Genomic DNA, 27,023 nt, shown 5'->3' on the forward strand with positions numbered 1-27,023 from the left:
TCCTCCCCAAATCCTTTATTAAATACTGCTTATCCATATAGGTTAGATTGAAGGAATCTCTTTGGTTCAAACATTCACTCTAATTATTATATGCATATCAAAAACAGAGTGAGTAGGGATAACTTTTAAAAAGATACATATGTACATGCTGCTTCCCTGGTTGGAAAGGTCAAAATATGAAGGAGGTAGAAGACCAGAAGAACACCTATCATAAATTGTGTAGTTGATGGCCAGGTGTCTGGAGATAAAGGCATTTCAACCATTTGTGGAGTAATGCCCCCACATCCAAATGCAGAGAATTTCAACTGTAATTCTTAAATAGGGTATCTGTAACAAGGGTGTCCAAAATGCCAGGAGAGCAGTTTCAAAATGAGTGGTTGGCCATTTGATCCTTTCATTAGGAAACAGTGAATCTGTAATTCCCTAGCCAAGAAGACTGTGAATAGGTTGAAATTAATCCAACCTATTCAACCTTTCCTTATACGTGCGATCCTTGAGTATAATATGGAGACAAGTCTAACCTAACTAAGATCATACAAAGCTTGGAGCAACATATTTGCTTTACAAATCTAACACTCTGAAAATTAATGCCAATGTTTTGTTTCCTTTCTTAAAACTGACCTTATGCCTGTTTCATGACACATTATGATCTGTATATGTTCCTCCCCAACAAAGTGCTTAATCTACTACCCTGTTCAAATACACATTCTATACAAAATAAGACCTTGCTTTTCCGCCACAATTCAAGGTATACCACCTCACTCTATAAATATAAAATGATGCAAACCTAACCCTAACACAAGTAGATCCTGAATGGCTCTAGTTAAAGTTTTCATTCAGTTCCAAATCCTTTTATTTCAATTTGTAAACTTCTTACCCTGAAGGTAACTGGGCTTGAGATCCATAGGGTGGGTGAGAGCTTTTTGAACGATCATAGACCTGTGCTGTAAAAGCCGTTCTATTAATTCCAATCCTTCAGGTCCAAGAAGTTCAAATAACTAAGATGAAATACATTTTGAGAAAAAAAAACTTCAAATGAATTATAAATATACTGACATCAAGTACAAAGCTTATTGTTCTTCTAAGAAGTTATAGTTTCCTTGGTCAACACCTTAAACTTGGGATTTTGTGATTTCACACAGTATTTTTAATCAATATTCATTGACCATTCTATTGACTAAGATGTGAAAAAAAAGTCTGATAATAGATAAATTAAAATGAAGATATGCAAACACCTGGCAAATCCAGAAATAGCCATATATTAAATATATATTTCAAAGTTACATATAGTCTTCCAACAGAAAGGATTTAATCAATGTTCGCTGTCCATCAACAGCCTTTACAAAAAGTAAAACCTGCAGAAACTTGTAATCAGTCACTACAATGAATTACCTAAAAATGTTTTAAAAAAACGTAAGAAATGCATCTGTTTCAAATAGCGGTAATAAGATATGAGATAAGAGCCAGAACAGCTGAATAGCAGGATACAAAATATCTGTAAAATGTTGCATGTACTTTTGGTAACTTTTCTACCAACATTATACACTCCCTCACAACTGTTTGCCCATGGTACTTCTTGACAACAGATATAGCTGAGTTAGCAAATGCATTTAATTGGGATAATGGACATTTACTGAAATGATTTGTAAGTAAATGTGTTTAAAATAAAAATCTTACTACTGTAGGCAGAATGCAAATATGTTGTAAAATGGACATCAAAACTCTTTATAAGGTAATAACAAGACTGTAATTTATTACCCATGCATTGTTGAGTTGACCTGAGGGAGCAGTAACTGGGTTTCTCGTTAATCTACAAAAGGTTGTTACATTTAGGTCAATTCAGACTGGCAGCCCAGAACTAATTACATCAGTGAAAAACTGGAATAATATATGGGCCAGATTCAGTAAGGGCACAAGAGTTTTCTCAGAACATACTAGCAAATCAAGAACAGGTTTATACAATCTGAAAACTTAATGGATAATTTTGATTGTCGAACTACTATATCTAACTGAAAAAAATTCATAAAAGCTACCATTAAACAGCACAAAAATATTGCAATATAAATTTTGGGGTCAAAAATACAAAAATAATTCTGATAAAAATGATCAGCTTTTGTGAAGAAAGAGAGTGTAATCAGGGAGAAAAGGGGAGAGCTAGCAAAAGGCAGCAATCCAGAGAGTCGGGGGAGACCTTGTGCCAGAGAGTTAGAATGCAAAGGAAGCAGCAATCCTGAAATTAAAGGGTGCCAGCGGAGCAAGGGGAGATGATGAGAGAGAAAGTGAGGGAAGACTGTAGGAAAATTGTGAGAGATGGATGAAGGAAGATTAGAGGCAGCCAGCAAAAGAGGTAGGAAGAGATGCTGCAAAAGGGGAAAAGCTAAGGTGGCAGCACAGAACAACGATTTAATGAAAACAGGAATAAATTTTCTAATACTACTACATACCAATGTTTCATATATTTGTACATTTCAGGAACTAAACATTGATTTCACTTTTCTGCATCTATTTTTGGAAACACAAAATCTTGTTTAATTCTTAACATTTATGGAATGATTATGGTCAGTTTGGAATTATAAACTTAATGTCTGACATACCTCATTTTGAAGTTCATCATCACTTTTAGAAGATGCCAGCATCTCAAACAATGTACCACACAAGTCATCTGCAGTTGGTCGATCTGCTGACTCTTGTAAAGTTTGAACAATATAGCTATTAACCTGTTGCCTTAAAAATGAGCCATCCACTTTGTTCGAAGAATATAGATCCGAACTATCAATCAATCCATTTTTATAATCTTCCTGATGATTGTTTACATATTTATTATAGTCTAGACTGAAATCCTTGTGGTTGTTTTCCTCACAGTTCAAGGGTATTTCGTCTATACATTCCAAAGTAAATGATTCAAATGAAAAATTAATGTGTTTACCAAATTGTGCTTGAGAATTGTGGCTTGCAGGTTTATTTGTAGAAATTAATGTTTGCAGTACATCGTCACAAAAATATGTGACAACTTTATACACTGCATTACAGGCAGCAGTGGCAGCTGAAGAAGGGAATGGCCCAAACATTTGTTTAAGTGCTTTTGTTTCTTCTTGTCCAACATGGTCCTTATTATGAAAAGTTTTGAAGAGAAAAGCAGCAGCACTTTCTGCTGCCTCCTGTTCCTCTTCAGTACCAACTATATAGAAAATAAACAAAATATATTTTTTAATATCTTAAAGTGACATAGGAATCAGTAGTACATGGTTAGCTCATGAATGTCAAATGTAGCTTAAATTTTCCACGACTACAGAAAAAAATTTCCATACATAATGATCTTAATTGTTTTTTTTACACACAGTCATTGTATGTTTTAGACATCAGTAAATATGTTTTGTTTAAATGGTTCTCACAGGGGGTCTTGACTAGAAACGTCGACTTTTCCATAGATGCTGCCTGGCCTGTTCAGTTCCTCCAGCATTTTGTATGAGATATTTTGCATCAAATCATTATACATTATATAAAACCTTGATTATTTTTGTTCATTAAAAGCAAAACATTTGAGGTAAATTTCAGTCCCGACACTTGTATTTTTGGAGAGGTCATTTTAAACTTAACCGCAAACGAATGAAACAATTATATAAAAAATTCAATTTTTGTTTAAGTATGCTCCAAAAATTTATGGTAACAAGCTGTGTTATTGAATATACACTTTCAATATTTTAACACCACATGAATCAAATGTCTGCATATCCTAACGTTTTTCTGAAGCTCCAACACCACTTCTTTCTCAACCTCAACGTGCTACAGCACATTAGCCTCTTCTTCTCTCACTAGTGGACACTGAAGCAAAGTATTCATTAAAGGCCTCCCCTATCTCCTCTACTTCCAGATTCTGATTTATTTATCACCATGTACATCGAAACATGCAGTGAAATACATCTTTGCATTAACAACCAAAATGCTAAGGACCAGGGTTTCCCCAAACTGGAATCACTGGTCTCCTCAGCACCTGTGGCCTGACTTCCAAGACTGATGATCTGTGATGGGAGACCATTCTAAGCTGGACTCTGAGCATAGGCTCCTGCGGCTGACTCTTCATTCTCACTCAATCCTGACCCAAAACCTTAACCTGACCTGTTTTCAGACTATATTTTCAGAAATTTAGCAGCTCATCTCAGCCCTTTGACCAACAATATCATAGAAAAAACAACACTTCTAACCTAGAAATCTATCATCAGAGCTAGATCAATATTCTAGGAATTCCTAAGACTAATGTGCAAAAACCACCACCACAAAACTATAATATTTCAAAAAGATGTTTCAATGCCATCTTTCAAAACAAAAAATAAACTTTGAGACAAAGATTTGCAACCACCTCTCTTTTTTAAAATGTTTTGAAAGGAAGGAAATATGACTACAAAACACTGCTGGATATTAAGAACAAGTACTGCAAGTCTACCTCAATAGTGAGTTAATAGATGACAGTAGAGCTGCAAAGCATGGGCTTGTTGAGTACCGAGGACCTTGGAGACGTTCTACAGTCCAACAAATGGTGGAAGTGATTGTCTTGGATGTTCTTCCTGTGATCACAGGACCCTGTTTGACATCAGTAATACAGAATACTGCAAGTCTGCTTTATTGGTGAGTCTGACAACAGGGGAGCTACATGGCCTCAGTCGCTGCATGTAGCAGGCCCTCATGCCACAGCATCACATGTTGTAGCCACCCAAGGAGAGGGTACTGGAGGCAGTGAGAGAGAAAGCAGAGGCATGGCAGCACATGGGAATCCATGCTGGCCGCTAACAATAGCGCTGTTCTCTGGTTTCACTCAGTGAAAGAAGAGCTGGATTGCCTTCATCTGTGGCTGCACTAGGGCATGATGAGGAAATGCTGTGTGCTTATTCTTGCAGGAATAGCTCAAGGACAACATCCCAGGCACTATCAATCCTCAGGCCATGCCACTCCGGGACTTGGACTAATATCATTTTTTTGTGACTGCATGTGGTATCATAACTACATGTGCCATGTGCTGTGTGTTACTGTATGTATTTTGTTATGTACCTTGGCCTTGGAAGAACACTTTTGGTTGAATGACAATTAAAATTGAATTTGATCTTGATATGGTATAATTTATTTAATGTTGAATTTCCATAAAAAGCACATAAATCTCTATGTTAACTTACCAAACTGTCTAGCAGCCTTCAAAATCTTCTTGAGTTCTTCATTAATAATCTGATGTTCATTCTTTGGTACATTCTCAACAAACCGAATTATATTCTTCCAAGTTAAACCTGTCTTGCAAAAGTGTTCTTTCCTTTTTGATCTTTTTGTCTAGTTAATAATTGAAAAAGACACAATTAACAAGTAATCATTGGAATGTACACAGATAAGAACACAAATATGCAATTAGTATCTCAGTGAGCAAAAAATTAATTTTGTAATAGATGCATATCGTTGAAACCTTGAGCATCAAATTTATGAAAATACAGTGCAAATGTAATCTCCGCTGCATTGACTCCACTTTCTCAGCCACTGATGACTACTCGCTCTTTGGACACTACCTAACAACCTCCCCAACATTTTCTCTGCTGCATTGATGACTGCATCAGGGCTGCTTCTTGCACTCATGTAGAGCTCATCAATTTTGTAAGCTTTGCCACCAACTTCCACGTTGGCCTTCCATTGGTCAAGGTTGACCATGGATGTTGTGGCCCAGCTGTCTATGTTCAGTCAATATACAAGCCAGTACGCAAGATAGGGTGGTACAAAATGGACAGAAACTATTGACCAAACAGCAGGCACCCTAAAGGAACAGCAAAGACCAATACAGTTCAGCACCAGTGTCGCAGGTGTTGCCAAACAGCACTGAATATATTGGCTCCTTCTCCAACATCCATCTTCCCTTTCTTGGCCTCTCTCTGTCTCTAACTCCAGAGACAAAATTATGTACTGACATCTTTTATAAACTCACTCACTCCTACAGTTACCTTGACTACATCTCTTCCCACCGTTGCATGCAATCCCTTATCTCATTTCCTCTGACTACACTGTACCTGTTCTCATCAGGAGGCTTTTCATTCCAAGACATCCAAGATGTCCCCTCTCTTTTCAGAAAACAAGGTTTCCCCTCCGCTGCTATCAATGCAGCCCTCCCCACAAATCCACTCCCTACTCCTACACTGCCAAGCTGATGCTTGACACAGATTAGAGGAATAACACCTCATATTTCATCTTGGCTGTCTCCAACTTGACAGCATCAACCACTCCCTTCGGTTCCCCATCCTTCATATTTTCCATCCCTCCCCCAACCTCACGACCATCATCCACGCCTTGCTTCCTCTAATACCCCAGCTCCTGATAGGACTGTGCAGTTCACCACCTTTCTCAGCCCTTTGCCTCTTCCACCCATCATCTCCTAGCTTCTCACATCATTCCCATTTCCCCCTTCAACTCCCCCCCAACTCTGGGCTGCTGCCCTCTTTGATTCCAGTCCTGATGAAGGGTCACAGCCCGAAACACTGACTTTTCATTTCCCTCCATAGATGTTGCCTGACCTGCTGACTTTCTCCAGCTCTGTTATTGTGTTGTTCCAGGCTTCCAGTAGTTAAAAATATGGCACTAGCGACCAATGGCGACATCTTGCAGACAGCATACAAAACTGCTAGATACTCTAGGAGATGTATTTCTTCGGAACTGTGACTGATGCAGTCTGCAGCCTACAACCCGTAATTTTTCCCTATACATTGGGTGTTTGACAGTGTTTGTTGTATGTGTGTGTTTTTGATAGGTTCTTTCGTGTTTCTTTTGTAGCTGCCTGTAAAAAGATGAATCTCAAGGCTGCACACAGTAGACATACTTTGATAATAAATGTACTTTGAACTTCAAATTTTGAACTTTGACTTCCAACATTTGTTCTTGTTTCACAAAGTGATGAACATATGCGCTAACTCAGTGGCACAGCTAGTAGAGCTACTACCTCACAACTCCAGCACCTAGCTTCAACCCTGAACTCCTGTGCTGTCTATGTGAAGCTCCCACATTCTCCCTTTAACCATGGGGGTTTTCCAAAATCCTCTGGTTTCTCCCATATCCCTAGGGAATAGTGAATTCCTTCCAATGAGTGGTGACTTCTGAGATATGAAAAGTGGCCTTTCTCTTATCAGTGTCTCACCATTAACTTTTATTGTCGGAGAATAACACTGTACGTCAGTGGCAGGTTGGAAGAAGACTTTTGTCCTGCATATATTAAGTGTAAGGCTCATCCTTGAGTATGTCTCGGTGAATAAGTTGAAAATGTAATCAATTTGTGCCAAACAAAGGTTATATCCTATTTTTCAGTACACTGAATTCTTATGCTTTATCTGTTGGACTATGATATTGTGGTGAATAAGGTTTTAAGATCAAAACAGACTGTCATAGCTTTGCAAATGATACTTAGTCTCAGGTAAGTGAGCTAGGAGGAAAATGAAATCAGAGTCAAGGGTTAACTGTATGGCAGAGAATGAAAATGATGGCTTTGGTTTGCCACACGCTAATCAGTATAAATTAAGACCAGAAATTTTAATGAGTACTTCTATGGTGCTTCAAGCTTGTTCTACCAGTCAATAAGATCACCTCTGAGTTATCTACTGATCTTATCCATTGATCCCAGAGTGCCTAAATAGTTACTAATTTTAATACTAAATACATTTCATGGGGATCATGTGATACTTTTTCAGAAATCAATGTTGGGCCTACATCCATATATATTAAGACAACATAAAGAAATAAAACATTGTTATATGATTAGTGAACAGGATTTGAAATATTACAAACCAAGGAGCTAAATGTCAGTAAAAGATAAAGATAGAACAAAAAAAGTCAATGTTTTTTCTATAAGAGATTTAAGTGTCTCAACATAGAAGGCTCATTATATCTATGCCCAAGAGCCGAAATATTGCTAAAAAATAAAATTTTAAGATAGTGGGATAATGTTAAGGACATTTAAGTAAGAACAGATTCAATACAGTTTGTTTTTATAAATTAAGATATTTTTGCTTAATAGAAGATCAGTGACAGGGTACCTAATGTAAAATCATCAAGAGTACAAACATGGCAAGGTGAAAATTTCTTTATTGTGAAGATTACTGGAATGCTTTGAGTTAGTGAGTGGTTAAAGCAGTGACTGATTCATCTCTGAAAGAAAAAAGGAGAAATATTTGGTTAGTAGGAAGATAACGAGTGGAAAAAGTGGGTCACTGGTATACTTCTGAATTGCTCAAGTGACAAAAAAACAGCTATGATGAACCAAATGTCTCCTGCACTGGGGTTACTGCACTACCACCCATCATTTTTTCAAGAAGTGTGAACATGTCAAATCATAAGTACATGATCTGGCTAGCTTTGCACTGCACAATAGTCTCAGTAGGTTACTGCCGCCATCTATTCCCACAGATGAAAAGGACCTCCTGGTAAATAGCTACCTAATCACCTGCTTCTGAGCATTCAGATTGACAGGGGAGGTCATACCCTTCATATAACAAGGGAAACTTTCACACCATTCGTCGAAGTCTGGGCATTATATAAAAAGTAATAAATGCAACTACGTCTTCTAACTTTCAATGCTGTAATTTCATCTCAATACAAGCACCACCTGCAAACTATTCAAGCCTCCTGTAATAATTGTTTGAATCCCTTGCATAATCTATTGATACAGTTGTATCCTACTTGAAACTGGTCACAGAGCAAACCATTTGGGATAATATTTTAACAAGTGAAAATAATAACAATAAGGAAAGAAAATACTAAAAAGTTCTACAAATTTCAGCCACAAATTCTTAACTTAATACTTATACAGCTTAAAATCAATTACTTTCTACTGCTTTAAAATAATTCTATATGAGCTCACATAATATTGCAATAAAATGAAAATACACATCAGTGGATTTTGCTGTGAAAATGTACCTGCAGTTCACATATCTACATATGCCCAGAATTGTTTACAAGCTGAAAATGATTAACATCATTGGTGCAGTCGCTAATATACATAACATTCACCTAATTTAAAAATGGATTAGGTTAGGTTAAACTAGAAAATGAAATTCTAAAAACTTACAAGCATTTCTGAAGTATCCTCAATATATTCATCTTGTTTGGTGACATTTGAAAAGGAGCGCAATGCTCCAGTTAGACGAGGTAGTTCCATTTATTCTCAACTTAGTGATCCATAGGAAAAGTAATTGAATTACTACTGGGATTTGCAAAACCTGCAGATGAAACAAAAGAATATTATACAACTCATGCACAAATTTCTCAAAAGAAAAACAGAATTATAGAATTATGGCACTGCTGGTAGACAAATAAAATTAGCAAACATCAATAAAATAAGGAATAGATTAAAGTAATAAGCTGTCAATCTTAGGTCATGCCTCTCAGGGACTTGCCCTAACATTATTCTATGATTATATATGCTGTGTGGGACTATATGTACTGAGGGGGGTGGGAAGGAGGTGACAAGGGGTTGTTTTTGGGACAGCTTCTTTTCACGTTATATGTCAATATAACATGAAAATGTTGGATGGTGGAATTGATGGCTTTGTGGCCACGTCTGCAGACAATATGAAGATAGGTGGAGAAGCAGATCGTGTAAAGTAATCAAGGAGCCTCCAGAAGGACTGAGACAGATTGGGAAAATGGGCAAAGAGGCAGATGCAATATAGTGTAGGGAGGTGTTTGTCATGCACTTTGGCAAAAGGAATAAAGGCAGACATTATTTTCTAAACCAGGAGAAAATTCAGATATCAGAGGTGGAAAGGGTCTTGAAAATCCTCCTGCGGGATTCCCCAAAAGTTAACTTGCAAGTTGAGTCAGTGGTGAAGAATGCAAATTCAATGTTAGCATTCATTTCTGTGAGGACTAGAATATAAAAGCAAGGATGGAATACTGAGACTTTACAAGGCATTTGTCAGACCTCACTTGGAGTATTGTGAGCAGTTTTGGCCCCTTATCTAAGAAAAGATGTGCTGGCACTGGAGAGGGTCCAAAGAAGTTTTATGAGAATGATACCGGGAATGAAAGGGTTAATATGTGAGTAACATTTGATGGCTCTGGGCCTCGCTGGAGTTTAGAAGAATGAGAGCGGATCTTATTGAAACCAATGGAATGTTCAGAGGCCTAGATAGAGTGGAGGTGGAAAGGATGTTTCCTGTAGTGGGGGAGTCTAGGTCCAGAGGGCAGAGCCTCAAAATTGAGGTTCTGTCCATTTACAATACAGGTGAGGAGGAAATTCTTTAGCCAGAGAATAGTGAATCTATGGAATTCATTGACACAGATGACTGTGTAGGTCAAATCATTAAGTATATTTAAAGCAGAGATCGATAAGTTCTTGATTTGTTAGGGCATCAAAGGTTACAGGGTGAAGGTAGGAGAATGGGGTTGAGTGAGATAATAGATCAGACATGAGGCAATGACAGTGCAGACTTGATGGGCTGAATGGCTTAATTATGGTCTTACTGTGTTTTGCACCTTTGCCCAGAGGATTGATGTTTCATTTAGCTGTATACATGTGTATGGTTGAATGACAATAAACTTGAACTTGAAATCTATTTCGATTTATATAAAAACAACATACACAAAATGCTGGAGAAACTCAGCAGGCCAGGCAGCATCTATGGAAAAGAGTACAGTCCAGGTTTCGGGTCGAGACCAGTCAGCAAAAGGGCCCAGCTGAAGGATCTTGGCGTGATAATGTCGACTGTACTCTTTGCCATAGAGGCTGCCAGGCCTGCTGAGTTCCTCCAGTATTTTATATGCGTTATTTGGATTTCCAGCATCTGCACATTATTTTGTTTGTGATTGGTTTACATAAATAAGAGATCATCTACTTCTTCAGGAGACAAAAGGAATATGACTTGTCCTCTTTGACCCTCACCAATTTTTTATTGATGCACTATAGAATGCATCCTATCAGATCCATCATGGTATGATGTGGCAACTGGTCTGGCAGTGACTGCATGAAACTATGGAGTTAGACACGGCTCAGCACATCACATCACAAAAAACAGCCTCCCCTCCATGAACTATGTCTACCTTTCTCACTGCTTCAGTAGATAGAATAATCAAAAATCTCACCTACTCCAGACATTCCCTCTCTCGCGCGCCCCCCCATCAAGCATAAGATACAGAAGACTGAAAGCATGTACTACCAAGCTCAAAGGCAGCTTCTGTCCTGCTGTTATAAGACAGTTGAATGTTTCCCTGACACAATAAGATGGACCTGACTTTACAATCTTCCACCTTACGTCTATCAACACTGCACTTTCTCAACTGTAATATATTACTCTGCACTCTGTACCATTATTGCTTTTCCTTGTATTACCTCAGTGTATTGTTGTAATGAAGTGATCTATATGGGTGGTATGTAAGGCAAGACTCTCACGGTACCTCAGAACATGTTACAATAATAAAGCAATCTACTTTTACCAATTCCACTTTGGACCAAAAACAGGGATAGAATCTGAAATCAAAAAATAACTCAGCCACTGGTTTTCAAAATAAAATCTAAAACAAAAACAGAAAATGCTGGAAACACTCAACAGGTCAGGCAATATCTGTCAAATGAGAAACAGTAAACACTTTGAGTCTGGGACTCTTCACCGGAACCCAGGTAAAATCGAAGATAAAACTTTGTATAGGAAACTCCCAATGCTAGAAAAGCATTGTGTCACGATTTTCCATAAACATGAAATGCTACCTCCTATTAAATCCCATGTTATAAGTGGAGACGTTTTCCCACCAAATCGTTTTCTCTCTACAGTAACAATGAGTACTGCAGCTGCTGGTTCATGGCAAGGAGCCACTTGACAGATTGTTGGGTAATGATTTGTGAATTCCATTAAGACAACTTTACATTACCTGAACAATCACAATGTGTCAGGCCTCTGACCATTCAAAATGATGACCTGCTATAGGCAAGTCAGAAATCCAGTGAGAAATGGGATTCCAATAATGTATGTCAATTGTTAAAATAAAGGATTGCATTGAAAAATAACCAAAATATTTACAGAAAACTATACCTATACTATTGTGAACAGTTCTGGCCAGTGCCTCCATGAATAAATATACAGAACTTTGAGTACACTATATATTTAACAAAGTAATAATTAGACTCCAAGGAAAGTTTTCATAAACTAAGGATGTATACTCTCTGAAAGTTTTAAGCAAACCAAAGTTTACTGTTTTACTTTAATCATTTAGAAGACAGGCTACATTTCCAACAAATAGAGACAGGACAGAGGTTAGTTACACCACATGCAGGCAGTAATAAGTACAGGCATCCATTAGTCTTGCGAGACCATGGATCTGCGCCTGGAAAGTCTTCATTTTCCAGGGCGCAGGCCTGGGCAAGGTTGTATGGAAGACCAGCAGTTGCCCATGCTGCAAGTCTCCCCTCTCCACGACACCAATGTTGTCCAAGGGATTTTGCTGATAGTTGACCAATTATTCTCTGCATTAGGGCCCATACAGCTTGGCACCAGTGTTGTCGCAGAGCAATGTATGATTAAGTGCCTTGCTCAAGGCCACAACATGTTCCCTCGGCTGGGGCTCGAACTCACGACCTTCAGGTAGCTAGTCCAATGCCTTAACCATTTGGCCACCTGCCCACACTAGGCAGTAATATATGTTTGGAATATACTTCCACAGTAGCAAAGAATGTTGGATCAATGTTAATTTTAAATTTGAGTTTCGCAACTTAAAAAAACAAAAATCTTGAGAATATGAATTTATTAACTCAAAATCAAGTATATGAAACTGGGTCACAGATTGGACAAGATCTCATCAAATGGGCAAATTTAGTTTAGGAACAGGAGTTTAGCCTTGAAAAGCAAGTATCCAACCTGGTCACATTGGCCAAACCATTACAATGCATTCAAAATATTAAGTAAAACATAAAAAGAATGATAATAACTGGGACAATGAGCAATTCTATTTCTTTTAAAAGTGTGTGAATGCCAGTATTGCTTCTGTGTGGATGACCAAAATAATTTTGCTAATAGTTGACCAATTATTCTCTGCATTTGAATTACGTACTGGAAACTCTTTATTAAAATAATATACAGGTGGTCCCCCCGTTTTTCAAATGTTCGCTTTACGACAGCTTGCTGTTACGAAAGACCTACATTAGTATCTTTTTTATAATCTAAGCTTTTACGAAAAAAAGACACCCGCTTTATATGTGTGTTTACCCTGAGAAAGACTACCATGACTGTGAAGCCTTGTGTGGGCAGCTGTGTGCGCATGCATGTACGTGCTGATTTTTTTTTCTCCCAATCGATTTTGGCTCTCTGTCTTCCCCAATTTGATAAGTGAAACTACACTGTACATACATTATTTCCACTTTGTATAGGCTGTGTATTTATCATATCATTCCTGCTTTTACTATATGTTCATGTTATTTTAGGTTTTATGTGTTATTTGTTATGATTTGGTAGGTTATTTTTTGGGTCTGGGAACGTTCAAAAATTTTTCTCATATAAATTAATGGTAATTGCTTCTTCACTTTATGACATTTCAGCTTACAAACAGTTTCATAGGAACACTCTACCTTTGGATAGCAGGGGAAACCTGTAAAAGGAAAGGAAAATCTGGGAAATTTTACATCAAATTGAGGAATATGAAACAGACAGAATCCCTTTTTTTGTGACAAAAGCTTGCACTCCCCAAGTTTCTCAGCCTTTTCATGCCAGTCATCCAGTCAGGGAATAATTATCTGCCTATGCAATTATATGTGTGAAGACCACCCTGACTCACAGCCCACCAACATTAAAAACTGACCCATTTATTCTAACTCCCTGCTTTTCGCCCTTTAACTAATTCTTTACCCGTCTGTATTTATCATAACCTGCCCCAAGTTTTATGTTGAAACCTATTATGTGGAAGTGCATCAAATGTCTTCCAAAAATCTTAAGGCACTACATCCATTGGTCATCCTTCATCTTGCCTCATAATATCCTCAGGAAGCTTTTTATAGATTTGCTATCAAAATTTTCCTTTTATATAACCTTGCTGCCCACCTGATGAGAAATAGAAGCAGCAGCACCTCACATTGTCCTTTAAATATGTTTCACTATTCATCAAAATGACTGAGCATATGCAGATGTTCAGGTGTAAACTTCTGACACTATCTAATCACTGATTACCAAATACCTTCCTTTTCTATTTTTGTGCCCTAAAGGGATTGATCTCACCTTTTTCCTTTACATATTTCATTCTGTCCGCCATGTTCTTGTTCACTCATCCTGTCTTTATTCAGTTGTCATGAAAATCATGAATGTTAGTGATAGTGTGCATGAGAATCATGATCTACAGGATGATACTGATTTCAGTGGTCAATGGAATTCATTTCTGATAGGTACACAGTGACGCACCTTGGGAGGGCTAATAAAAGAGTATGCCATACAGATCTCATGGTAGGATCACAGGGAGTATTAAGGTACGGGACAGTCATGGTATACCAGTTCAAGGATTCCTGAAAGTGGAAACGCAGGTAGATAAGTTGGGGAAAAAAACCATACAGGATGCATCCCTTCATTTACCAGGATAGAGAATATAAAAGCATGAAGATTATGGTACATTATATTGGCTGCAGTACCAGAGTACTGCATACAGTTTTTGTTACTACACTATTGGAAGAACATGACTGTAACTGGGGAAGGTATAGAAGAGGGGATTCACCAGGATGCTGTCTGGGATACCGCACTTTAGTTATGAGGAGATATAAGAAAGACGTAATTTGTTTTCCTGGAATGTGAGGGAACTGAATCTGATACAAAATTATGATGGGCATACTAGGAATATATAATAAAAAAATTTTATCTACAGCAGAGCTACCCAACACACAGAAGTATGGGTTTAAGATAAGGGGCAAGAGGTTTAGAGGGGAGATGAGAAATAACTACTTCATCGAAAATGCTCTGCCCGAGAGGGTAATGGAATAATGATAACTAAGTTAGCACTCAGAAGTGATTGATGATCAGCGTGAACATGGCAAGTCAAAGGTGTTTCTGGGCAGTAGGAATCTATGAATTACTGCCTCGTTACATTCTTCTTACTCACAATCCCACCTAAATTTGTTTTTTATTTTGCATCCCCTATTACAAAGGAAGATAATAGAAAGCAGAATGGGCCAAGTACCTCTGATATTAGCTCAGTATTTTATCTCTTCAAAAGCACAGCAATGCATGCCCTGCAGCCCTAAATTTTTGAAAATACAGTTGCAAGAAAAAATTTGTGAACCCTTTGCAATTACCTGGTTTTCTGCATTACTTACTTATAAAATGGGGTCTGATCTTCATCTTAGTCATAGTAATAGACAATCACAATGCTCAAGCTAATAACACAAAAAACAATTGTACTTCTCGTCAATACTGAGTAACACCATTTAAACAATCACAGTTCTATGTTCAAAAAAGTATTTGAACCTCTGGGGTAATGCCTTCTACAAAAGCTATGTGGAGTCAGGTGTTCCAATCAGTGAGATGAGATTAGAAGTGTGGGTTATAGAGGTGCCCTGCCCTACAAAATAAACACAAACAAGGTCAGGTTACTGACAGCCTGCTCTTCTCAAGAGAGATCTGTTTATGTGCACCATGCCTTGATGAAAACAACTTTCAGAGGACCTTAGAAGAATTGTAGAGGTGCTTGAAGCTGGAAAAGGTTACAAAAGCATTTCTAAAGACTTGCATGTTTATCAGTCCACAGTAAGAGAAATTGCCTACAAAAGGAGGACTGTTGCTACTCTCCCTAGGAGTGGCTGTCCTGCAAAGATCACACCAAGAGCACAACGTGCAGTGCTGAAAGAGGTGAAAATGAACCCAAAGGTAACAGCAAAAGACCTGCAGAAATATCAAGAACTTGCAAAAGTCTCTGTTCATGTATCCACTACAAGAAAAACACTGAAGAGTGGTGTTCACAGAAGAAAATCACTGCTCTCCAAAAAAAAATTAGAACTTTAGAAGGCTTGTGACAAGAACAGGCCCAACAAAATTTACCAAATTCCTATTCATATCGTGTTGAAATAAATCAAGTTTAGATTTGAAAATCTCAAAATAATCAGTGTGATAGATGCAAAACTGAGATAGCTACATTGACACATATGCTTTGGTCGTGTTCTGCATTGAAACAATTTTGGAAATCTATTTTTTCTATAATCTCTAAAGCTTTAAGAATCAATTTTAACCTAATAAATTGACAGTTTTGTTTGGTATTAATTCCTCAACATATTCACGGTATTTCTATATCTGACCAATATGTACTTTCATTTGTCACATTACTGACCAGAAGGGTTATTTTGTTAAAATGGAAAGGTGCCTCTTCTCCCACTTTGATACAATGGTTCTCTCAGGTGATGTTATGTCTTAGTTTGGAAAAAATTAGAAGTCGAACTTTTGATCCTAAATTTGACTTTGAGAAAAGATGGGGCTCTTTTGCCCGTTATTATCATTTGACCTGAGTTAATTAAGATGGTCCTTTTCTGATGCTTGGTTATATGAATTTGGTTGGCGGTTTGATGCCTTCTTTTTATGGAAGCTTGTATGGCGCATAGCTCCGGGTTTGTGCTCCAAATGGGTTGTTTTTTTTTCCCCTTTTTTGTAGTTATTAGGGGTTCTTCTCTGTTTTAGTTAGTAGGGGTTCTTTTTTTTTTCCTTCTTTCCTTTTTTCCATAAAAAAAAGCTTTAATACTTCGTTTTTTGATTATTATTGATATACTGTTTAGCCTGGTTGATAGTTTAACTTTTACTCTACATATGGATATGTTATCTTGATTATTTTGATGTACTTTTTCTGTTGTTGATTTTCAATAATAATTAATAAAAAGATTTAAAAAGAAAGAAAGAACATCTCAAGGTACTACTCTCAACTGTACAACTAGGTAGTTTGTTCCAAGTGCCCACAACTCACTGTGTCAAGAAATGCTTCCTGATGCTGCAGATCTCAAGTCTGCAAAAGATCACCTGGATGTTCCACAGTTCTTCTGGGACAATGTTATGTGGAAAGATGAGACAAAAATTGATCTTTTTGGCAGAAATGCACACCACTATGTTTGGAGGAAAAAGGGCACTGCACAGCAACACCAAAACCTCATCCCAACTGTGAAGCATGGTGGAAGGAGCATCATGGTTGGGGACTGCTTTGCTGGCTCGGGGCCTGGACAGCTTACAGTTGTTGAGGGAAAAATGGATTAAAAATTGTATCAAGACATTTTCAGGAGAATGTCAGGATAGCAGTCAGTCACCTAAAAGTTAAGAGAAGTTGGATAATTCAACAAGACAATGACACAAAATACAAGAGTAAATCAGCAACAGAATGGTTTAAAAAGAAGAAAATTTGTGTTTTGAAATGGCAGAGTAGAAGTCCTTACCTTAATCCAATAGAATCGCTGAGGAAGGACCTGAAGGACTCTTTTCCACACATTGAACAAAATCCTCCCTTTTTACATATTCATGTGCCTATATAAGAGCCTCTTAAATGCTCCAATGCTATCTGCATCTTCCATCACCCATGCTTAACAGGGACAAACTGGCCAAGGGACCCTCTTCCAAGCTATATAAATCCATGGCTATGACTCTAATCTCTTCAAAAATGGTTTTGTGCACTACACTAATCTCAGTGAACTCAGTCAAATCAGATGGGAATTTTATTCAGTATAATGAAAAACCACCAACTTTAAATACTGGCTCAGGGAAAGGAAAGATCAAATTTTTGGTTGAGAGACTGCATCCTTTCACACCACAAATGCTGAATGACTTCCTCCAGAAGCTTGTTTTTTTTTAAGCTCTCTAACATCTGCAGTCTCTTCTGTCTACTTGAAATATTGGCTGCTTCCTTTTCCACAGATGCTGTCTGGCCTGTTGAGTGTTTCCAGCATTTCTTTTTTGTTTCAGACTTCCAGCTCTGCAGTTTGCTTTTATTTTCACATTAGAGTTTAAAATAACTTACATTCAAACATCATTGTCAAATATTTCCAAGATGTACTACTGAACCATGAAACAGAGTTAAGCTAAATAAAGGCAGAGCAAGAGAAAAAATAGAGGAACACTTCATTAGAGGCAGAGGTTTAAGATGAGGGGGTGAAGATTTAAAGGGGGAGACGAGTATATTTTTCATACAGAAGGAGGTGGGTATATGAATTGAGCTACCAGATGATGATGATAGAGCCAGTTACAATTACAATATGGAAAAGATATTTGGAGAGATACGTGGAATAAAAATGGTTAGAGGGATATAGGCCAAATATAGTAAAATGGGATTATCATAGACTGGCATCTTGGCCAACAAGGACAAATTGGAATGAATGATTCACCACTATACCATATAATTCTATGAATCTTTGAATCCTGAAAGATGATCAAGGATGAAATTTTCATTGCAATAATGGATGTCATGGATGTCTCCATATAGTGCTCTAACCTAAAGGTATGGACTAAAGCCTAAATAAAAGTAATCAAGTAGATAAAAAGTAATCAAATGGCCTGAATGGCCAATTCTCCCAGGTATTGTAAGACATAGCAGCAGAATTAGGACACTTGGCCTGTTTAGTCTGCTATGCAATGTTTGTGCTTAATACTACAGCATTTAAATTTACATAAACATTTACTATCACCATCCCTGAAGTTTCGCAAGTTATTTTTCCAGTGATACAACAATATCACAGAAAGTTTCTAAATATCCAGTGGATTCTGGTTAATTGGGGCACATCAGGACCAATACATTTTGGCCCAATTAAGTGGCTGCCCCAATTAGCTGAAGATTCATGGAAATAGTTAAAAAGGTATTAAAAAGAAGACAAATTAAGTAATGAATTAAGTATTTAAATGTAATACAGAACGAAAGAGCAGTACTGATACTATAACAGCACTATAAAATTGTGTATTAGCTCCTAAATTGGGGTGGGAGAACTGGTTGCAGTAGCTTCTACAGGGTCAATAAAAGGTGTTACTGTTCTAAACGCACTTCTAATGATCACAAGACCATGTGATACATTAAGAACTTAAAGTACTGCATGTCTACAGCATCAGTGAGTTGCTTGCTGGTGGAGATAATGAAGGAGATGTGCAGTGTGCTGCTGCCTGAGTCCATGAAGACTTACGATCAAACAGAGAGTGGCTATCATGGTCGCTTTTCTTGTGATAGCAAGACCTCTTTGGACATTGTTAATCTAGGTTGCTGTAAATTTAATTCACTGATCTATTGGATGAGAGCAGAGGTGCATGGTGGGAGGACTCTCTGGCCTCAGACGTAGCGAGGACCACGCCTGAAGCCACGGTGTCGCCTGTTTGCAACCACCTGAGTGAGGAGATGAAGGTGTTGCTCTTCGCCGGGAGGCGGTGTGGCACGGCATCAAGAATGGATTCAATTCTGCCCTTCCAGTGTTTTGCTCAACAGAAGACAAACTCTGTTGTGGTCGACTGCAGATTTTTTGGCAGCACTCAATAGACTCAGGCCTCAAGACTCAAGCTACAGGATCACTTGCTTTTCAGACAACAGGGGAGAGGAATCACCCTCTACTGGGGACAATACAGCACAGTTGTATTCGACTGCAGATTTCAATTGGACTGAGGAATCTGGTTGTGTTTTTACCAATACTCTATATGTGCTTGTATACATGAGGATTGGACCTCCAGGCTGTGGTATTGCCTAGTGGGCGCCGGGGCAGGTCGAGAGATGATCATGGTGGGCTGGGAGGTGTGGACTATGCACATGCATATTCTGTGTCACTGTATTTTTACTACTATTCTATATGTACTTGTATACAGGAGAACATGAGTATACATGTATGGTTAAATGACAACTAAACTTGAACATAATTGAGTTATTACTTATCTACAGAGAAATTCAGCCGTGCCGCATTCTTTTGACTATAAATGAACAAAATCAGTACATATAGTGGACTGCCTTCATAAAATGCTGTCAATGATTGCATCCTCCAAGTCTTCATTTCCATTGTAACATTTAAGATGATGGCCAACACCTTCAAATTCTTCATAATTGCTGAAGTAATGAAATCATTTCATTTGCACTCCTGGCCATCTCTGGCTTCTACAAGCCTGAATGCTTGAAACCGCAGTGAGCAAACAGTTCTGAATTTCCTTACTGCTTATTTTTCACCAACGACCTGTGACAAAAATCACTGCTATTTGAACACTAACATACGCAACTTTATGTGGATTATCTCATGTGGATAGGGTGGTGAAGAAAGCTTTTGGTATGCTGGCCTTTATAAATCAGAGCATTGAGTACAGGAGTTGGGATGTAATGTTGAAATTGTACAAGACATTGATAAGGCCAAATTTGGAGTATTGTGTACAGTTCTAATCACCGAATTATAGGAAAGATGTCAACAAAATAGAGAGAGTACAGAGAAGATTTACTAGAATGTTACCTGGGTTTCAGCACCTGAGTTACAGAGAAAGGTTGAACAAGTTAGGTCTTTATTCTCTGGAGCGTAGAAGGTTGAGGGGGGACTTGACAGAGGTATTTAAAATTATGAGGGGGATAGATAGAGTTGACGTGGATAGGCTTTTTCCACTGAGAGTAGGGGAGATTCAAACAAGAAGACATGAGTTGAGAGTTAGGGGGCAAAAGTTTACGGGTAACACGAGGGGGAACTTCTTTACTCAGAGAGTTGCGGCTGTGTGGAACGAGCTTCCAGTAGAAGTCGTGGAGGCAGGTTCGATATTGTCCTTTAAAAAAAATTGGATAGGTATATAGACAGGAAAGGAATGGAGGATTATGGGCTGAGTGCAGGTCAGTGGGACTAGGTGAGAGTAAGCATTCGGCACGGACTAGAAGGGCCGAGATGGCCTGTTTCCGTGCTGTAATTGTTATATGGTTATACTTAAAAACTGTTCGCTCACAGCATGGTGTAACGTCTAATGGCCATGCAAGTGCACATAACTATACTAGCTATAAATTGTTTGGCAATCGTCTCCTGTACCAATTAAGCAGCATAGTATCCCAAATAAATGAAGGGAATCCCAGCTATTTTCTTGATTGTCATTGGTTCTTTAACAGTTGTCTTAAATAAATGGTACCCAATTAACCGATGGCCCAATTGATCGAAATACCCTTTATTCCCATATCGTTGTGAATCTTGCCTTAATTTATTTTGATGATTTTATTTCCAGATTTTCTCCAGCATCCAGCTTTCTCAGCCACCTAAACAGGCCAGCAGTTTCTTGTATTCAGGGGTGGAATAGCAGCATAGTGGTTAGTACAACACTTTACAGTACAGGCAACTGGGGTTCAATTTTCACTAGAGTCTGTAAGAAGTTGGCACGCGACTACATGGGTTTGCTCCAGGTGCTCCAGCTTCCCCCAGAAGCCCAAAGACATAATTGTTTAGTACTTTAACTGGTCATTGTAAACTGTCCCATGATTAGGCTAGGATTAAATCAGGGATTGATGGACAGCATGGCTCGAAGGGCCAGAAGGGCCTATTCTCCATTGTATCTCAAGAAAAAAAGAAATAACTTCAATGCAGAAGGAAGGGCTGCACTTCAGTTAACATGTTCTGGACATTAATCATCTTGTTTCTGGAAGAGGACATATGCAAAGTGCACCAAGAAAGTCTGCATGTATTTATCCTTTGATTTGTTCCTGAGAGGAGATACAGTTTGAAAGAGTTTGAAATAATTTGAATAAATTCTGGAAGAAGATCGATAGCTGTGGATAGCTTATTTATTAATAACACTTATATTATTGTTATAATTCTTTAAAACAGAGCACAATAATCTGAAATTTCATTGGAAATAAACGTAAGAGCTCGAAATCAGGATTCAAATTTCCAGTAATAATTTTCGAATCCCTGTAAACACCAAAACTTTTATTTAAGAAAACATGTTCAAAGCAGCTCATATACATATATGCATAAACACACACATGTACATGTAGAAACACATTGTGCAAATGGTTTCACTTGTGAATAGGAACACAAGATTTCCTCCGCAGGGGGTCTATTATTTTAAAAGAAGCGAGACGCTCTAACATGTTTCGCCCACACTAAAAACAGGTTTTAAACGATGTCGGATATACACACGGGTCCATCAGGATGCATCGCATCACGTGGAAACGACAACCTCAGTAATCGAGGAGTTGTCGCCTGGAGCATGCGCAGTTGCTGCTCCTGCCACAACTGAATACCTGCTGGGACTTGTAGTTTGGCCCCGGCACGTTAAACTCAGTTTCTATTTAGGCCACACACACCAAACATTGTCCCCCAACTCTTTCAATCCTTGACAAAGCTTCTCTTCTACTTAATCTCATACAAGACTGCAACCAGCCAAACCCGCGAGTTGTTTCAATCTGAAATCTCCATCCAGTTCCCCATTCAGCATACACCTACCGCTATGTAACTCCCGCAACACACCGGCTGCCGACTGGTCACTGCCGTAAATTGCGTAACCGTGGTTGGTCAGCGTGCGCGCACACGGGGAAGGAATTATCTCGCGAGACTGTGGCCTCTTCTCCCTGCGGCTGAAAGGTGTGCTGTTGGGAGAGTGACGAGGAGCTTTCCTGCAGGTCTGGCGAGGAATGCCCCGCACGACCCGCCGGCTGGTCCGTGACGGTCTGAATATTCTTTCGACTATTAAACCGTATGAGGGCGCGCGAGCCCGGGGGTGCGCGTCGGAGACGGCGCTTTGCGTCACGTCATCGGTTTCGATTACGCGATTAATGTAACTGCGTATGGGATTAGGGCAGGAAATTACTCATGTGGGTGAGTTGTCAACTAGAACAGTACTGTACTTAAATTTTAAACCCGCACATTCTGAAACATGCAAACGTTCGCACTCTTAGCATTGTTCTTAACAATGGAGCACTGAATTGTGCTACGTATTCATTTCTGTATTTAGTTTAATGGACTAGCAAAGATATAGATTTTATAAAGTCAGGTTTAAGAGGGAGTGGTAAATTTACAGTCCTTTTTTGCAGATCCAAATCAACCAATATGTTTGGAGAGATGGAGAACAAATTTCTGTAACTTAATCATTACAAATTACATGACACGGAGACGGCAGATGCCCGAATCTAGAGCAACAATCCGCTGGTGAAATTCAGTGGGTCGAGTAGCATCTGCAGGGGAAGGAACTGTCATTTTGGGTCGTCGCGTCCTGGTTCACGGTCTCGAGCCGAAACGCCTATAGTTCCTTTCACTCCACGGTTGCTTCTGGACTCACTGAGTTCCTCTAGCAGATTACTTGATGCTTTGCATTCTAGGTGCTGTGATTTTGACAAGCAGAATCTAATCTATGAAATTTGTAACTGCATTAAGGCGACATTGTATAGTTACATGCAAAAAGGCTGGATAAACCCTGGGTCAGACAGGTGTTGAGGGAAATAGATGGTCGACATTTCGAGTGGAGACCTTTCTTTCATCTGGATATCTTACAGTTAGTGACTCCAACATAATTGATTTCCGGATAACCAGTGCACAGTGGTTTCAGTAAAATTACTGTGGCGTCAGTAATCACCTTGTTTAAATAGGACAATTCTTGATACTCTGGTACCCCTGGTTTCTGCAGTTTAGTGGTGCTGACAGCAGCAAGTCTTTATTTCTACACCTCATTGCAGAGTGAAGAAGACAGGACTAGATTCTCAGTAACCTATCTTCATTTCAATGTACACACATGTTCCTTTTTGACAACACACCATCACTAACAGATGTTTTCTGCGCTTTTTAGTTATTTCAGATGACATAAAGAAACTGCTTCATGCAAGATGGTTGGCACTGGCAAAGTCCCAACTGCATTGCTCAAGTTGTGTTCTGTAGAATTAGCAATGCCTTCAGCTAAGCATCTCTAACTTATCTTAAATACGTTGACTTAATTGTCAATGTGCAAGATGGTGTGTGCACACTGTACACACAAAAGGAGAGCACAATTGTTTCCTCATTGGGCTACGTGAATTGTCAACAGACTGGTGTATGTTTTGCAGTTGAATAGATGCTCCTAAGCAGAGTGGAAAGCCATTGATAAACACAAGAAAGTCTGCAGATAAACTGGAAATCCAAAGCAACACACAAACACAAAATGCTGGAGGAACTTAGCCAGTCAGGCAGCATCTATGGAAATGAATAAACAGTTGACATTTCAGGCTGAGACCCTTCTTCAGGACTATGAAGGAAGGAGGAAGATGCCAGAATAAAAAGTTGGGGGGAGGGGACTAAGTCTCTCTGGAAGGTAATGGGTGAAGCCAGGTGGTTGAGAAAGGTCAAGGGCTGGAGAAGGAATCTGTATGGCATATAGGAAAAACAGAAGGAGGAGGGGACCTGGGGAGAAGTAATAGGCAGGTGAAAAGAAATAAAAGATCACAGTGGGGAATAGAAGAAGAGTGGGGGGTAAATTTGTTTACCAGAAGGAGAAATCAGTATTCATGTCACCAGGTTGGAGGCTACCCAGATGGAATATAAGGTGTTGCTCCTCCACCCTGAGGAAGAGGCCACAGACTGACATATTAGAATGGGAATCAAAATGTTTGGCCACTGGGAAGTCACCAGAATGGTGCAGAGGTGCTCGGCGAAGCAGTCCCCCAGTTTACCAGCGGACTTCACCAATGTAGATGAGGCTGCATTGGAGCACCAGACACCAAAGAGAACCCCAGCAAATCCACAGGTGAAGTGTTGCCTCACCTGGAAGGACTGCCTGGGGCCCTGAATGGGGTGAGGGAGGAGGTGTCTGGGCAGGTGTAGCACTTGGGCTGCTGGCAGGGATAAGTGCCAGGAGAAAGATTACAGTAGTTGCGAAGGACGTATGAACAAAGGAATTGCATAGAGAGCGATCCCTGCGGAAATCAGAGTTGGGGCTGAATGTAGAGATTTGTTTAGTGGTAGGATCCATTTGGAGATGGCGGATGTTGTGGAGGATAATGCATTGGATGCAGAGGCTGATTGGGTGCTAGGTAACACAAGAAGAACTCTATCACTATTAAGGCAGTGGGAAGATGGGATGTATGTGGAGTAGGTGAGGGCAGCATCAATAATTGAGGGAGGGAAACCCCTTTCTTTAAAGAAGGATGATATCTTTGATGTCCTGGAGGGCAAAGCCACATTTTGTCAAAAAAGCTGTGGCAGAGGTGAAGAAACTGAAAAGAGGATATAACATTTTTACAGGAGATGGGGTGGGATGAGGTATAATTGAGATAACCATGGAAATCAGCAGTTTTATAAAAAAGTTGGTTGACATTTTGTCTCCACAGAGAGATCGGGAAAGGGGGGGGAGGTGTCAGAGATGGGCCAAGTGAATTTAAGGGCAGGGTGGAAGTTACAGGCAAAGTTGATCAAATTGACGACATCAGCATGTATGTGTGAAGCAGTACCAATGCAGTCATCAATGTCGTGGAGGAAGAGCTGGAGAGTATAACCAGGGAAGGCTTCAGACATGAAGAGACAATAGGACTACCCAGATAGTCCAGTTAGTGGATCTTGAGTAGGAAGTACAAGTGAGCAATGTTAGGTAAGGGAACTATGAGTTTGGTGGCAGTGGATGAGGTCAGTGATTGTGGCGGAGACAGATTTCTGATAATTTGGAGTGGAGTCGAGTCCTCTTTGAGAGGTAGGTATGAGGTGATGTCTGAGAGTTACTGCCTGGCCTCAGCCAGTTAGAGGTCGGTGTGCAACACTAAAATACCACCCCCTTTGCCTGCAGGTTTGATATTAAGGTTAGGACTGGTGTGGACAGAATGGATGGCAGTGTGTCCAGAGAGGGTAAGGTTGGAAGAGGAGAGAGGAGTGCTGAAATTAAGATGGTTGATGTCTCATTGGTAATTCAAGATGAAAGCTACTGACATTGTGTCTACAGAAGAATTATTTAGCAGTAGTTGTCAGAAGTAACTTGAATTAAAATCAGAAAATTCTGGAAACACCCAGCAGACCAGGTGGAATATATATGGAAAGTGAAATTGTTAACCACTCAGAGATACGAACCTTCTTGGAACTGCGATAGAAATTAAGTTGGTTTTCAGTTGTAGAGAAGGTGGAGGACTGAAAGGAGGGGAGGAACTAAGGAGTATCTCCATACAATAAGACCAGATAATGTCATGATGCAGATTGTGCTATATCTGTATAATTGGTTATTCACAGTAGCTTGTACCCAGCAGGCCAAATAGAAATAAAAGTTGAGCCAAACTGATAACAGTTATGATCAGTTTTTATGCAGACAGGAATAAAAAAGAACATAAGAAATAGGAGCAGGAGTAGGCCATCTGGCCCATCGAGCCTACTCTGCCATTCAATAAGATCATGGCTGATCTGGCCGTGGACTCATCTACGCCTATCTACTTTTCCCCATAACCCTTAATTCCCTTACTATGCAAAAACCTATCTAACCTTGTCTTAAGTGTATTTACTGACGTAGCCTACACTGCTTCATTCAGCAAAAAATTCCATAGATTCACCACTCTCTGGGAAAAGTAGTTTCTCCTCATCTCCATCCTAAAGCTACACCCCCAAATCTTGAGGCTAGGTCCCCTAGTTTTAGTCTCACCTATCAGTGGAATCAACTTTCCTGCCTCTATCTTATCTATCCCTTTCATTATTTTATATGTTTCTATAAGATCTCCTCTCATTCTTCTGAATTCCATCGAGTACAGTCACAGGCGACTCAATCTCTCCTCATAGTCTAACCCCCTCATCTCTGGAATCAACCTGGTGAACCTCCCCTGCACTGCCTCCAAAGTCAGTATATCCTTCTTCAAATAAGGAGACCAGATCTGCACACAGTACTCCAGATGTGGTCTTACCAGTGTCCTGTATGGTTGCAGCATAACCTCCCTGCTCTTAAATTCAATCCCTCTCGCAATGAAGGCCAATGTTCCATTTGCTTTCTTGATAGCCTGCTGCACCTGCAAACCAACCTTGTGTGATTTGTACACAAGCACTCCCAAGTCCATCTGCACAGCAGCATGCTGCAATTCTTTTACCATTTAAATAATAATCTGCACTTTCATTTTTCCTTCCAAGTGGATGACCTCGCACTTACCAACATTGTACTCCATCTGCCAGATCCTTG

At 39.3% G+C, this 27,023-nt stretch overlaps 1 protein-coding gene across 2 annotated transcripts in view; it reads right to left on the reverse strand.

Annotated features, from left to right (window-relative positions):
* ascc3 (activating signal cointegrator 1 complex subunit 3) overlaps positions 1-22,600 on the reverse strand; it is a 387,895-nt gene extending 365,295 nt beyond the window's left edge. Inside the window, exons 1-5 of one of the 2 annotated variants that reach the window (XM_072250313.1) lie at positions 22,364-22,595; positions 9,077-9,227; positions 5,166-5,313; positions 2,595-3,178; positions 878-998 (exon numbers count right to left, since the gene is read on the reverse strand). In XM_072250313.1, the coding sequence (XP_072106414.1) occupies positions 878-998; positions 2,595-3,178; positions 5,166-5,313; positions 9,077-9,166 (943 nt within the window). In that variant the 5' untranslated portion in view covers positions 9,167-9,227; positions 22,364-22,595. Of the gene's footprint in view, positions 1-877; positions 999-2,594; positions 3,179-5,165; positions 5,314-9,076; positions 9,228-22,363 lie in introns of both variants that reach the window. The other variant, XM_072250317.1, reaches the window with a different exon arrangement.
* Between the last annotated feature and the right edge of the window lie 4,423 nt (positions 22,601-27,023).

This window comes from Mobula birostris, chromosome 2, assembly GCF_030028105.1.
Source record: "Mobula birostris isolate sMobBir1 chromosome 2, sMobBir1.hap1, whole genome shotgun sequence".
NCBI lineage: Eukaryota > Metazoa > Chordata > Chondrichthyes > Myliobatiformes > Myliobatidae > Mobula > Mobula birostris.